The following is a 16,051-nucleotide window of genomic DNA, read 5'->3' as shown; positions in this document are numbered from 1 at the left end:
CCCAGTTTGTAGCAACATTCCAATCTACCAATCCCAGGGCAAGCAGTGGCTTCCCACATGATCATCTCAATAACAGATGGCCATCCCGGGACCTTTCTTCTGACACAACTTAATGTTTCCAGTGGACAGAAAGGAGACAGCAAAGGAAAGGCTCCGTGTTGGTCAGAGGCAGCCTGTCTTTAGCGTTGCTGCTGCCCACAAAGTCAAGTTTAAAGGATAGCCCTGGATTGAGTGGGGGGGGGGGGGGGCGCAAGGATAGAGGAAGAGATGCTGAGACCTGAAGGAGGGAAGAGAGATGCTGGGACCTTCAGGGAAGGAGGAAGAGAAAAAGATTCTAGACCTGCAAGGGAGTGGGGGAGAAAGAGAGAGAACAATACTTACTGGACCCACAGGGAGGGGGCAGCAGGGAGGGGAGATATGCTAGCCCTGGGAGAAAGGAAAGGGAGAAGGAAAAGAAATTGGAGGGGGGAGATAAGAACACAAGGGCAGTGCTGGTCAGAGGAGGTAGGGATATGGATACAGGGGAGATGCTGAATAGGGCAAGAATAAGAACATAAGGGAGATGCTCAACATGGCAGGAGGATAAGAGCAGGGATACTGAGGGAAAATGGATGGTGGACATAGAGGGAGAGGAAATGTTAAGTGGACAAGGCAACCCTGGTAAGGGTCATAGGAAGAGAAGACGGAGGAAAACAGGACTCAGATAAGCATGATTAGAAAAACGACCAGACAACAAAGGTAGAAAAAAAGAATTTTATTTTCTATTTATTAGAATATGTCATTAGCCGAGATTGGGTGGCAGAGCCGGTGGTGGGAGGCGGGGCTGGTGGTTGGGAGGCGGGGATAGTGCTGGCCAGACTTATACGGTCTGTGCCAGAGCCGGTGGGAGGCGGGTCTGGTGGTTGGGAGGCGGGGATAGTGCTGGGCAGACTTGTACGGTCTGTGCCCTGAAAATGACAAAAATGACAAAGGGAAATTGTGCCAAACGAATCTCATTGAATTCTTTGACTGGGTGACAGGAGAATTAAATCAAGGACGTGCTATGGACGTAATCTACTTAGATTTCAGCAAGGCTTTTGACACGGTTCCCCACAGGAGGCTCTTAAATAAACTAGACGGGCTGAAGATAGGACCCGAAATGGTAAACTGGATTAGGAACTGGTTGACGGGCAGACGCCAGAGGGTGGTGGTGAATGGAGTTCGCTCGGAGGAGGGAAAAGTGAGTAGTGGAGTGCCTCAGGGATCGGTGCTGGGGCCGATTCTGTTCAATATATTTGTGAGTGACATTGCCGAAGGGTTACAAGGTAAAGTTTGCCTTTTTGCGGATGACACCACGATTTGCAACAGAGTGGACACCCCGGAGGGAGTGGAAAACATGAAAAAAGATCTGAAGAAGCTAGAAGAATGGTCTAACGTTTGGCAATTAAAATTCAATGCGAAGAAATGCAAAGTGATGCACTTAGGGAGTAGAAATCCAAGAGAGGCATATGTGTTAGGCGGTGAGGGTCTGCTAGGCACGGACGGGGAGAGGGATCTTGGGGTGATAGTATCTGAGGATCTGAAGGCGATGAAACAGTGTGACAAGGCGGTGGCCGTAGCTAGAAGGTTATTAGGCTGTATAGAGAGAGGTGTGACCAGCAGAAGAAAAGAGGTGTTGATGCCCCTGTACAAGTCGTTGGTGAGGCCCCATCTGGAGTATTGTGTTCAGTTTTGGAGGCCGTATCTTGCTAAGGATGTAAAAAGAATTGAAGCGGTGCAAAGAAAAGCTACGAGGATGGTATGGGATTTGCGTTACAAGGCATATGAGGAGAGACTTGCGGACCTGAACATGTATATCCTGGAGGAAAGGAGGAACAAGGTTGATATGATACAGACGTTCAAATATTTGTAAGGTATTAATCCGCAAACGAACCTTTTCCGGAGATGGGAAGGTGGTAGAACGAGAGGGCATGAAATGAGATTGAAGGGGGGCAGACTCAAGAAGAATGTCAGGAAGTATTTTTTCACGGAGAGGGTGGTGGATGCTTGGAATGCCCTCCCGCGGGAGGTGGTGGAGATGAAAACAGTAACGGAATTCAAACATGCGTGGGATAAACATAAAGGAATCCTGTGCAGAAGGAAGGGATCCTCAGGAGCTTAGCCTAGAATGGGTGGCAGAGCTGGTGGTTGGGAGGCGGGGCTAGTGCTGGGCAGACTTATACGGTCTGTGCCGGGGCTGGTGGTTGAGAGGCGGGACTAGTGCTGGGCAGATTTATACGGTCTGTGTCGGGGCTGGTGGTTGGGCGGTGGGGATAGTGCTGGGCAGACTTATATGGTCTGTGCCAAAGCCAGTGGTGGGAGGCAGGGATAGTGCTGGGCAGACTTATACGGTCTGTGCCAGAGCTGGTGGTGGGAGGCGGGGTTGGTGGTTGGGAGGCGGGGATAGGGCTGGACAGACTTATATGGTCTGTGCCCTGAAGAGGACAGTACAAATAAAAAAGTAGCACATATGAATTTATCTTCTTGGGCAGACTGGATGGACCGTGCAGGTCTTTTTCTGCCGTCATCTACTATGTTACTATGTAAATAGATGTAGAGAAGGAAAGGAAGAAGGCAAGAGGAGAGAGAAGAAATGGAAAGGCCAGCCTGGAAAAGAATTTGTAAGGCTGACTCATGAAACATGGAAAAAAAAGACTGGGACCAGCCAAATTACCAAACAACAAAGGTAGAAAAAACATTATTTTTATTTAATACTTTGTAAGGACTGAGATGTACCTGCTTTGTAAAATGTATATTTTTTCTATTTTTATTTTGGAAAGTACAGGAGAAAATGCTTTTCTGTTTCTTTTTACCAGTATAGCACTGTTTATAGAGTCTGGTTTTCTTGGGCAGAGAGGAGGGGATCTCTATTTCAACTTTTGTTGTTTTTGTGGCTCCCTATTCTGTATTAGATTGGTAGGATAGAATGTTGTCACAATTTGGGTTTCTACCAGGTGCCTGTGACCTGGGTTGGACACTATTGGAAACAGGACACTGGGCTAGATGAACCTTTGATCTAACCCAGTATGGCTACTCATGTTATATAGATGAGGGTCTGTCCATGTTCTGCATGTGCGACTGAGGTGAAGAATTCTGTTGGCATGTAGTGTCTGTGTAGGAATGTGTAACAGTGCAGCATGTTCCAGTTTCCCAATAGTAGGTATATTGGTGCTCCAAAACCCAGTGAAATATATATAGCACTGTCTTTTCATAGATGGGTTAGGGCTGTTATGGGGTGGTAAGTTTTGTGTTCTAGGGCAGTGTTTCCCAAGTTGGTCCTGGAGTACCCCCTTGCCAGTCAGGGTTTCAGGATATCCATATTAAATATGCGTGAAATTGATTTGCATATACTGGCTCCATTACATGCAAATCTTGTTCATGCAGATTCATTGTGGATAGCCTGAAAACCTGAATGGCAAAGTGTCTAGCCCTATTTGAAAGTAGGCTCAGCCACTCTGGGGCAAGGGCTGCCTTTGGTGGCCCTTGTTACCCCAAATTAATATCCTGAAGACTAGTGGTCTCCACATCCTGTAGAGTCACCACACAAATAAAAGCCCATCTGATTTAAACAAGGTGTCTAGCAGTGGAAGGAATGTGTGTTCTATTCCTGAGGTGATGGTCACGATTTGAATATTTTTAGTTTGTAGTTAAGAAGACATATTGCCTCCTCTGGCCAATCCAGGGACCTCTTCTGCGTAACTTACTGTTTCCTTGTAGGCAGGATGCAACAGAGACAGCCTGTATTAATCAGTGCCTGCCACAGCCCTTGAGCAACAACACAGACACTGCTTTCTAGCTGACACCAACCGGCGCCTATTTTATAAAAGTCTGCTCCCCCTGAGATCAAAACCTGGCTACGCCTCTGCGCAGAATATATTTGGCCTGGGCTTCCACGATGATGTTTATGAACAGCATCCACGCCTGATATAAATTTTTGACCCTCGCAGCCGCTCCTCTAAGGTTTACAGAAGCAAGGCTTTCAGATACAAGACTCATAGAAACACAGGTAGGCAGGAACAAAACTACACAGGATTAAAGCAAGGTTTACAGAAGCAAGGCTTTCAGGTACATGGTTACAGAAATGAGACAAACAGGAACAAGCATTCAGGAACAAGACTCAGAAGTAAACAAAGGTTTACAGAAGCAAGGCTACATGGTTACAGGAACAAGACTCACAGGAACAAAGCTATACAGGAATAAAGCCGAGCAGGAATAGGATCCAAACAGGGAACACAAAGACAAGGGTAAGAGACCTCTTGCAAAGTTAAACACATGAAAGTTCCAAGGTGCATTATGAAGGACTTTCTGATGATGTCGGAACTAGACTTGAATAGACTGTAGTGAGGCTTGGATAGCAGGAACACCAGAGCAAGGCTTGGATAGCAAGAAAACAGGCAACAGATACATCAGTGCAGGTACAAGGCAGTCCGGAGAAGTCACAGAGCCAGATCACTGGAAAAAAAGGTGAGTCAGGGTGCAGGGGCACAGCCGGAGCCATGACAGCTGTTAAGTATAACTAGAGTCCTTATTGTGATCTCAAGAGGTATACAGGCGGCAATAATACAAAAGTTACTCATTTGTTGGTTCTAATGTAAAACAGGAGAAATATGAGAAACTGGAGAAAGGCTAAACAAAAAAAACATGTATGTATTCACAAAGACAACCTGTATATAAAGCCCACTACACATTGTCCCACCCATGAGCACAACCCTGCCCTGTCAGAAAGCAGTGATGAGCACGTGAGGCAGTGTGCATCCTACCATTGACTTTTCAAGTTCGGGTAGAGTACCCTAGCCTGCTGGGGGATTTGCTTGGTTATAAGCCGGAGCAAGCAAGCATATGTTCTCACCAGTGGCATTCACAAACACTATCTTCCAGGAGCTTCATTTTATATAAAATAAAGCTCCTGGAACATATTTGTTGGAGCCATTGGTATGCATGTGCACTTGCCTGTCTCTGTACAGTTCTTTTTGTCTCCTGCAGATGTATAGACTAAACAGAAGCTCTGCACAGTGGAAGAAAGATCCCGGGAAACAGATTGGCAAGCCGTCTGCTAGTCCCAAAAGGATGGAGTACGCAGAAGCAGACCATTTGATGGATGATAAAGGAAACTTTTTAAATTCTGATTTTACAATGAAGTTTTTGTTATCATCCAGCAATGAGTCTTGTCTGCTTTTGTGCATTCCATTCAGTGGAAGGAAGAGCCATGCTGACTGGAGAAAGGTCTGGCGCAGCTGGAAGATAATGGGGAAAGTTTCATGGGTGACGCTATCATTTATTATGTTGATTTATGGCACACCAGCCCTCAATACTTGCTGTTGAAAGATTACAAACAGTATAAAATATTACTGGTCTTGTATACAAATGCACAGTCCTGCATGCATATAACATATTTCTCCAAGGACAAGCAGGACACAATATACTCGTATATGGGTGATGTGATCCAACAGAGCTCGGTGCCAAGAACTTTCCAGCCACTGTTCTAGAAGCCTTTGGAAGACCGCACTGTACATGCATGCATGTTTCCTCTCCTCCAACCCCCCCAGCCACCACCTCCACATGGGACCAGACAGTGTCTCTTCATTCGCAGAGCAGTGAGGATGTGCTCTCCTGACCTTTTTCACTTCTGACTCAGCTTGTGGCCTTCTTTCTTTGTGTGTTGAAATGCTGCACAGGACCAGTTTTTCTTATTTTTCTCTTAGTTTTCTTAGCATTTATGATACTTTTGGACCACACCCTGAGGACTTGTAAGGATTTGATGACATCCTTGTCAGTGCCGATATCACGCAGAGGCCAAGAAGCACCACCATCAGTCCCCTTCAAGACATGTCACCAGGTCATTGGCATTGCTATTACCCAAGAAGCATCTTCACCAGAAGGGTTGATTATCCCCCCCCCCCCCCCCCCCCTGAGATTTGGCATTTGCAGACCAGCTTTCCCAAGTCAGGCCGACCGCACTGACTGAGCCCCAGCCCCCAACTTTACCAGTACCTGTCCTTGAGGAGCAGATCTGGGCTATATGCCTGGATGAGCTGGGGCATCTTCTTGACAGACACGATGCCAAGGCTTTGAGGGCATTGACATTGGATGTGATGTCAGTCCAGCCCATCCTGGAGGCCCATTCGCTTCTTGTTGTCTGTGCATTGACACTGTTGCCTGGAAGGGTGTCAGGATTGGTGTCGGCAGAGACGGTGTCTAGGTCTGCAGAGGAGGAAATTTCCTTGAGGTCCAGGTCCCATACTGTTCCTTGGCGCTCCTGCCCGGAGTCTGGGCATGAGTCTAGTTGACCGAGGAAGTTGAAGACTCAAATAAAAGACTACTACTATGAATCTGATTTGGACTGCTCCTGGGATTCTGAGGAAGAGCCAGAAGTTCTCTCAGAGGAGGGATCTTTGTTAATTCCTTCAGATCCCTCCTCTTTGCATGAGGGAGGATCTCTCCTAGTTTTGTTCGGGAGATGGCTTAAACCATCCCATTTAAGTTGAAGATTGAGGGTGAGCCCAGGGCAGAACATCCTTGACTTTGATGCCCCCCCTAAGGATGCTGTGACAGTAACTGTTCACAACATCCTTAAGGTGGTACAGATGAAGCATTGGGAGATACCCTCTTTGTACAGCCTGTTCACAAGAAGGCCAATTCTATGTATAGAGTCGAGAAGCTCCATCTTCCACAGCACTCTATGGTTACTGAATCTACCCTCAAAAGAGCTAAAAGCTTCAAGTCTCATTCCTCGGTGCCCCTGGGGAGAGATGCTAGGACTTTGGAGCCTTTTGGGACAAAAGTGTTTCAGAATATTATACTAGCCTCCCATATACATTCTTATCAGCTTCTCATGAGCATGCATCAGCTCCTCATGAACATGCATTTGAAGTCCTTAGTAAACAGTGTGACACAATTTGCAGACACTCTGCCACCTGAGAAGGCAGCAGATCTTCACCAGGTAGTAACCAAGCAGTAGCAGTGCCGAAAGCACATGGCATGGGCAACCTATGATTTTAATGTGACATCCTGTTCTTCCGCTATGGGTATTGGGATGCGCAGCCTCACCTGGATGCATGCCACTGTACCCAACAGTTCAGGAGAAGTTGGTGCGGATTTCTTGCCAGGTTATTAAATCTTTTTGGTGATGAAGTGGATGATGTCACCGACCTCATCAAAAAGCAGGCTGATATCAAGTCATTCTCCCGGCCCACTCCTGCTGCGACCTCTTTTTCAAGGAGGTATTCAGGTGCAAGACAGAGGAGACCCAACTAATCTCATAGGTGTAGGGGCCCTCCTTTCCAGTCAGCCCAGAGCCCTCGCTCTCGCCTGAGGTAGCAGAGGGTTCAGAAGTCCCCAATCAGCTCCCCAGTCAAAACAAGGGATGAGTTGTTTAATGGCTCTAGGAGAGCATAACCACAGTAACATTGACTGTGCCAGATATGCTACTAGTAAGAGGGAGGTTGAATTTTTTTCCAGGAAAGGTGTCCCCTTATAATCCCAGACCAGTGGGTTCTAAAAATACTGCAAATAGGTTTCATCCTTCATTAGTGAAGACTCCCTCCTAATTGGCTTCAAGAACATCAAAGTTAAGCTGTCAACACCGGGAATTGCTTCTGCGGGCGCTCTTTCTTTTTGCAGGCCAATGTGGTTGAATCTATTCCTTCAAGGGAAACAAGGGAGAAAGTACTTCCTGGTCCCCAAAAAGACAGAATAATTCCATCCCATCCAAGACATCAGGGTCTTGAATAAGTATCTGGGGAAAGAAAAGTTCAGGATGGTTTTCCTGGGCACCTTAATTCCCATGATTTAGGTAAAAGGTTGGCTATGCTCTCTGGATTTAAAGGATACTTAAGCACACATTCAGTTAGATTCCAGTCACAGGAAATAGCTAAGATTTTCAGTAGGGAAACACCATTACCAGTATCGCATCCTTCCTTTTGTCCTCGTATCGGCTCCCAGGTTTTTTATGAAATGTCTTGCAGTAGTCACAGCATTGCTATGTAGACTAGGAGTACACTTATTTACCTTCTAGAGAATTGGCAAGTAAAGAACACATCAGAGGAAGCTGCTCAAGAATCCATGTCCAGAACTATTTGGGTGTTGGAGCTACTGGGGGTTTGTTGTCAACTACCGAAAGTCCTATCTTTTTTTGTCCAAAGATTGGAGCTCATAGAAGCCCTGCTAGACTCATTTCAGGCCTAGGCCTTTCTCCCAGACCAGCATCCAGTCACCATAGTCTGCATTGTGCTCCAGGTCCGCCAGATCCAGCAGGACATGGCACAGCAGATGTTCAGATTGTTAGGCTACATGATTTCCACTCTCCATGTGTTGTCCATGACTCGTCTCCATTTGAGACCGGTCCAGTGGACTCAATTTCTCAATGGTTGCAGGCCACTGGGAACCTGACGGATGTTATTGTTGTCACTCCTATGCTGCAGGAGTCCCTCATATGGTGAACAATTTGACCCAGTTTGACAAAGGGACTCCATTCCAAATTCCTCTTCCCCACAAGACATTGTTGATAAATGCAGCCAACCTAGAGTAGTTGGGCTTCACACTTAAGGTCAGTGGTCCTCTCAGGAGATTCAGCTGCACATAAATTTTCTGGAACTATGGGCAGTATGGAATGCTGTAAAGAATTTCTGAGATAGGCTGATGCACAAAATCATTTTCATCCAGGCAAATAGCCAAGTTGCAATGTATTGTATCAACAAGCAAAAAAGCACAGGCTTGTACCTCCTGTGTCAGGAAGTGGTTGTGTTATGGACTTGGACGTCCAAACTCAGCATCATGCTCAAAGCCATGTACCTGGCTAAAAATGCTGAGCAGGGTGATACAACTGCAAGAGAGGTCACTCAACAGGGCATAGCCCGGGAGATCTTCCAAGAGTGGGACATCCCCTGGTTGGATCTCTTTGCCACTCATTTAAACAGCAAGGTCCGTCAGTACTGCTCTAGAATTAGATCACATAGCAGACTAGCCTCTTATACTTTCTTCCTTCATTGGGGGATGGGTCTTCTGGATGCATATCCTCCCATACCTCTGATAGCAAAAACTTTACTGATACTCGAGCAGGACAAAGGGACCATGATCCTCATTGCTCCCTACTGGCTGAGGCAGATGTGGTTCTCTCTACCTCTGTGGTGGATATTTGATCTTTATTACCTAGAACGTGGGATTACTTGTGCATCCCAACTCTAGATCCTGGCCCCCTCAGTTCGGGTGTTAATATTTTAGTAGTTGACTCTCCATTTGCATGAGGGTGTCTTGTGTCCTGCTTGCTTCCAGAAAAGATTCCACTTAGAGGTCATATAATTTCAAATGGAAGAGGTTTGCCATCTGGTGTGAGGGCAGGACCCTAGATCCTTTTTCCTGTTCTACACAAAAACTGCTTGAGTACCTTCTGCACTTATCAGAGTCTTACCTCAAAACAAGCTCTGTTAGGGTTCATCTCAATGCAATTGGTGCTTACCATCAGTGTGTAGAAGGTAAGCCAATATCTGTACAGTCTCTTGTTTGATTCATGAGAGGTTTGCTATTACTCAGCCCCCACTACCCCCCCCCCCCCCCCCAGTCAAGCTTCCCACAGTGTCATGGGATCTCAGTGACATTCTCACCCAGCTGATGAAAGCTCCATTTCAAGAACTTGATACCTGCCACCTGAAGTTTTTGATCTGTAAAGTCTTATTCTTGGTGGTGGTCACTTAGTAGGCTTCAGGCTATAATAAGTGATCCACCTGTGTATTTCTGTCCTTTAGCCCCCACAGGGAGAGAAAGCACTACAGCCTCAACAGCTGGAAAAATAAGAAAGAGAACTTAGACTCCGTTAGGCGCAGCCAGTAAATTACCTTTATTAGCATCTCACAGAGCCAAAAATACAAACAATAGTTCTCTTCCCTGGAGCAGGTTGTCAGTAATGCGCATCCTGAAAGACAAGGGACTGCTCAGCTAACATCTCCCAGACATCACATATTGTTACATGTGAGAACCAAACTGAGCAAAGTACAGGCCTTAGGCCTAGCCCTTAGGAACAGGCCAAGCATAGGAAGGCATATACACACCTTACACGTGATTTCATAAATCAGAGTAGTTCTTCCCACACATCCTACTAACTACTAATCATTAGTACTACTTATCCTAAGGTCATGTCAGAATTTTATCTTAACCAATCAATTGTTCTGCCAACATTTTTCCTGAAACTACATGCCCATCCTAGTGAAGGTGCACTGCATACTGTAGATTGAAAGAGCCCTGGTCATCTATCTAAAGTTGACTCAAGCTCCTCCCACCTTTTTGTTTCTTTTGACCCTAACAGGAATGGGGGGCAGCAATCGGTAAACGCACTTTATTCAGTTGGCTAGCAGACTGCATCTCCTTTACTTATGTCCAAGTCGAGCTGACTCTGGAGAGTCATATCATGGATCACAATGTCAGAGCCATTGCTGCATTGGTAGCCTACTGGAGGTCAGCCTCCATAGAGGAAATTTGCAGAGCTGTGACTTGGTCATCAGTCCATGCATTCATATTTCACTACTGTCTAGAGCAAAACTGCCAATGCTACAGCCAATTTGGTCAGTCCTTCAGAATCTGTTCGGGGTCTAGAATTCAACTTCACCCCCCTCCCCCGGCCCATTTGTTTACTTTCCAGGTTGATGAAAAGAAAAAAGTTCTAGGCCTTAGCCTGTTGCAGGCCTTATTTTATTCCCCCTTTTTTTTATTTCAGACAATCTGGTAGCTAGGGATTCCCATATGTGAGTATACTGTGTCCTGCTTGTCCTCAGAGAAAACAGTTACTTGTAGCAGATGTTCTACGAGGACAGCAAGACACACATTCTCACATACCTACCTACCTTCCGTAGGAGGAGCTGTCGTATGCTTTGCAACAGTGGCTGGGAAATTCTCCACACCGGGATCTGTTGGATGACATCACCCATATGTGAGAATATGTCCTGCTGTCCTCAGAACAACTGCTACATGTGACTAACTTCGCTTTATCTGAAATCAATGCTTCATTTACTGCAGTAAATGAGAATAATACAGATATGCACATAACATAATAATGTACTGCCTTCTGTCTTCACAGAATTCTCAGTGCCTTTCTGGACCAAACTCCATAACACATGATTTTACTGGCTTGATTATAAGAGATCTAGTTTCCTCACAGCCTTTAGCATTCATAGCATCTTCACAAGAAGGATACCAGGAGCTTAATCAGGAGCAAATAGAACAACTCAGGACTGAAATCAGTGTCATCAAGGCCAACTACAGGAATGGGGTATAACAATTTTCTAAATGATTTCTACTATGTTTTTTGATTTACACAGTGTGTAAGTGTTCACTTTTCTCTCTATCTCAAAAACAATGTCCATGCTTGGATAGTACTTTTGGAAGTACAGTGGTGCAAGGAAATTAAATAGCTACATTTGTGGCTGTTGTGAGGTAAATATAGCTCTTTTTTTGTTGATATGAGATGTGTAATGGTTACATCCAGGAACAATATTTTCCTTTTATTGCCCTGGTAGATTAGGGTCCTGTGACACTAAACTCCTACCAGGGCTGTAACTGTCAGGATATATCCTCATACTCATTTCTACTAAACATTTAACTAAATGTGTGATACCAAATATTTACAGTCATGTTGAGATAGAGCCAGACTAGTCACCCTATAGTAGCAGTGGATAATTGACATGGAGATAGCCTATATACTTCAGGAGAAAGTGTCTCATACATCCCTCTTCATTGCATGCTATGTGCTGTAGAGCTGTGATTCAAGATGAACCTTCAGATAGAGTTCGTGCTCTTGTTGTCATTCTCCAGCTGTGTAAAAGGATGAAGAAAATCTTGTTACGCGTAAAATGAGGGGGGAAAAAAGGAGGGACAACAAAGAAAGCTAGTTTTGTTTTCAGGCTGTGAAAATAACTGATATATAAGTTCAGTACATTTCATGGTAACAGTTTTTTTTCTTTATTGTGAGATGCCAAAGGAACATATTAGTGAAGAATTTGCAAGAATGACTGAGGTGGTGTGGTATTATACACAGATTTATTGGGCCATGTGGTTGAAACAAATATGTATTGTGAGCATGTTTTTGCTCTCCTTGACATTAACTAGCTGTTTTCTGCCTGCTGAATCTGATCTATAGCTCCGTGCAACTGTATTTTCCCATTTACCTAGTTTTCTTCTTCTTTTGTCAAGGAGGATGTGTCCCATATCCAAGCTGGACCAGCCAAAAATAATGTGTGTGTTTGCCAATCCCATTTATTGATTGCACTTGGCAACACAAGACCGTCAATCAGTCAAAAGATTGGAAGAGTTTTATGGAGCTGTAAGTATGCTAAGTGTATGATTTATCATTTGTATTTTTTTTAAATCAGTAGCACCAATTGCTTAAAGTATCTAAAGTGTGAGACAGAAAACTGGAGTTATTGTGATTTGTTTTATATTCTACAAACTACTAATCAGAGGGTAGAAGAGACCCAGTTTGAATCATATTAGAAGAAACCTCTCCTAAGAATGCCAGCTGAAGCATACACTCTTTAACCAATAGCAAACTTAATGCTTCAGAGTGAGATCAATGCTAGAGGAAAAAGCCTGTGAACCCCACCTTCACCTTATTTTTAGTATTTTAGTGACAGGTTTCTCTGCCTAAGATCATTAAAACTCTGTGCTCTGCTGTTATACTGGTGAACCATAAACTGTGACTTTATAGAAAACACTTAGCTTTCAAACAAATGTCCTTGGCTATAAATTCCATCACTGATTGTGGCCAAAGTTTTGCCCATTGGCTGTTTCAAGGTGTGTAAGTCCACTCAGCTCTTCCACACTGCTATCACAGGGAACCCTGTGATGCTGAAATGATAGCAGTGCGGAAGAGCTGAGTGGACTTGCACAACTTGAAACAGCCAGTGGGTGAAACTTTGACCACAGTTGGTGTTCTTCAGCTGGCATTCTTAGGAGTGGTTTCTTCTTAAGTGATTTGATTTATACATGTGGCCCAAATCTCCAATTCCCCACACTTTACCTTACCACTAAAACACTTGAGGGAAGAGAGGGAACATTAAGGAGTATGAAATCAATAAATTAATCATAATAAAAGAAGTGCGAAATATAAAGCAACCACCTGAGTTCTTTAATGGTCAGCTAAAACAGTGTACTGATGCTATGGTAGTAAGTCTGCTACATTTTAGCTTTTATATTATGCAAGGCCATCAGCCATTGAGATTATTTGGTTGATGTGCCTCAGTCCTGTCTTAAACACATGAAGTGTTCTGTTTGTAGGGAATGGGAAGGAGTATTCCTTTGTATGAAATTAAGATGCGATTTGTTTTTGGAGGGAGGGTGAGGAAGAAAGGGTAGCAATGTTTTCCTGTTCTTAGGCTTCCTGCTCAGTCAGATGTAGCCTGTGCTGTTATGCTGTCATAAATCTTCACTTGCAACATTAGCCCCCACCCCACCCCCAATCTAGTACTGTCATTGCAGCAGCAGCAGTCTTTACCATAGCCCAACCTCCTTTCAGAACCCAGTGCACAAGCATCCTGAATACCCACTGGGAGACAATTCTATCACTGTGTATCTGATTTAGGTGCCCCAAAGCCACGTAGTAGGAGCCTATTCTGTAACAGAATCAAAATGATTAAGTTCCATTGTAGAATACTAGCATAACCCAGTATTGTTTATGTAACATTTAGGTACCTGCACGTATGCCAACCATAGAGCTGATATGAGTGTATGCAACTAAATGTGTGTATATTACAAATGTGTAAGTGGAAGCTTCACCTATGCCCCATACCCCTTTCCCAAATAGACTATGAATGCTGCTTCTGTACCATCCCCAGCTGATAAAATGTAATTCTAGCACATGCATTGTGAAGAAAGTATGAAACAGTTAATTATTAATTGCAATTTAAATAATGAATCACATTGCAATGTCTCCTCCAAACATCTCTTCTGTTTGCTTCCACTCCGAAACCCTGTCATCATTGTGATCCGGCATCTTCCCTCCCCCTGCGATTCAAATAACAACCCCCTACCCTCCACTCCATTCTTTTTCCCTCTGACCCATCCTACCCATGCAGAAACAGGAAATGATGTCAGAAGAGGCAGGATGGGCCAGAGGGACAGCTTTGGAGCAGGTCGTAGGCAGCGTATGTGCAATCCTGCTACTGCTGAGAACTAACAGAAGACCACCTTTTAAGGTAGACAGTATGAGGGGGAGCAGATGCCGAACCCCAGATGGGGGGAAGGGGAGTGAGCTGCAGAATTGGAGGGGCCACCAGTGGAAGCTATGGTTGATGGTGAGCTCCAGCTTGATGCTGCTCATGGGTTGGAGAAGAGGGAGGAAGAGATGCTGGACAATGGGAGGGAAGAAGGCAGGCAGGGGAGAGAGAGATAGAAATAAATAATGGACCCCAGAAAAGAAAGAGACAATGGAGGAAAAGGAGAGGGAGGAAAGGGAGAGATGTTGGATCTGGGGGTCAGAGGGAGGGAGATTAATCAGTCCTTTAGGAAAGGCAAGGGGGATGTGATTTGATATACCGCTTTTCTGTGGTTGCAATCAAGAGTGGTTTACATATTACATACAGGTACTTATTTTGTACCTGGAGCAGTGGAGGGTTAGGTGATTTGTCCAAAGTCACTGGGAGCTGCAGTGGGAAATAAATAATACAAATACATTTTAAAATAACTTTCATTGTGCAATTAATTGTGATTAAAATTTTTAAGCGGATTGCAGTCTTACAAAAATGTTAACTAGAATTGTCAATTGTCCCTAATAATAACCAGCCCAAAATGAACTTTTCCATAAGTTAAGAATCAATGATTGGCTACCATGGTTATTTCTCCCCCAGTTTATCTGATCTCTAGAGGGAAGCCCACCTCATTCCACAGACCCATTCATCTGACCCAATAGACCTGCAACACATTGTTAACGATAGCAATTTTTTCCATTAAAAAAAACAAATGTTCAGATTGTCAGAATATTAGTAAATAAATAAATATTGGATTGTTGGTATTAAGTTTTTAGTAAAGACTCTGTAATTCTAGTTACTATGTAAGCCGCATTGAACCTGCTTTGTGGGGAAAGTGCAGGGTACAAATGTAATAAATAATAATAATAAATAAATGTTGGATTGTTGGTATGTGTTTAAAGAAAAAAAGACAAAACCCAAGCCTGTCAGTAACCATGTTGCCTTTCCACTCTGTCTTCCAACTGAAGAGTTGATTTTTGCTGAGCAGGGCCTCAGGTGATGACTGCCCCAGTAACACACATTCTTTCTTTGTTTCTAGCTATGACATTTCCAGAATCCTGGCAAGAGGAAAGGTCAGAGCAGAGCCACTGTAAGAGCAGGGCAGAAAGTCACTTTAGCATAATGTCTTCGGGTTTTTTTTCTATTTTCCCTATATACAGGGTTGCTGCTGATGTGCAAATCTAAAAGTGAATTATAGACTGTCAAATTTTAAAGGAATAATTAGTCTTTATTTTTATGTATATTGATTTAATGTAGAGTGGTTAATTTCTAAACCATATTTGAGTACTGTAAATTATTTAAGACTTATCAATTTATTTTGTGTAAGCTATGCTTGATGTATATTTTAATTAATTTATAATGTTAATACTAGTTGCTTTGATTCACCATTTTGTTGACTAACAGCACAGTCCGAGCTTATTGGACAGTATCATTTCTAGAAAGAGAAGGTCTTATCTTTGTTGAGAAAATAATCCTTAACTAGTGAGTTATATGTCCATTGGATTACAGCGTTGCTCGAGAATGTATGACCTGGTGCGTACTGCCTGTGTTATATATAGCAGAAAACCTTTGGGAGAGTATAAATAAATGAATGAAATAAGACCATGTAATGAAAGATACATGTCTCATACTAAGGAAGAATGTACAAATGCAAATTCTGGAAACTGCTTATTTCCCAGAAATTTCAGTTCAAGGATAATCATGGGCAGCAGCTAAGGATTTCATGCCCATTACTGAAATAGATTGGCTTGGATACAGTATCAACATGTACTACAGGCAAAAAAAACTTATATAAAATTCCTTAA

The 16,051-nt window shown here is 43.8% G+C and overlaps 1 protein-coding gene across 1 annotated transcript in view; it reads left to right on the top strand.

Annotated features, from left to right (window-relative positions):
- PEX1 (peroxisomal biogenesis factor 1) overlaps nt 1–15,578 on the top strand; it is a 165,896-nt gene extending 150,318 nt beyond the window's left edge. Inside the window, 3 exon segments of the mRNA XM_030200341.1 lie at nt 11,084–11,275; nt 12,196–12,325; nt 15,286–15,578. Coding sequence (XP_030056201.1) covers nt 11,084–11,275; nt 12,196–12,325; nt 15,286–15,431 — 468 coding nt within the window. The 3' untranslated portion in view covers nt 15,432–15,578.
- The last annotated feature ends 473 nt before the right edge of the window (nt 15,579–16,051 follow it).

The sequence above is a fragment of the Microcaecilia unicolor genome, chromosome 1 (genome assembly GCF_901765095.1).
Source record: "Microcaecilia unicolor chromosome 1, aMicUni1.1, whole genome shotgun sequence".
In the NCBI taxonomy this organism is placed as follows: Eukaryota; Metazoa; Chordata; class Amphibia; order Gymnophiona; family Siphonopidae; genus Microcaecilia; species Microcaecilia unicolor.
The sequence above is the reverse complement of the archived record's forward strand: the minus strand, read 5'-3'. Positions and strand labels throughout refer to the sequence as shown.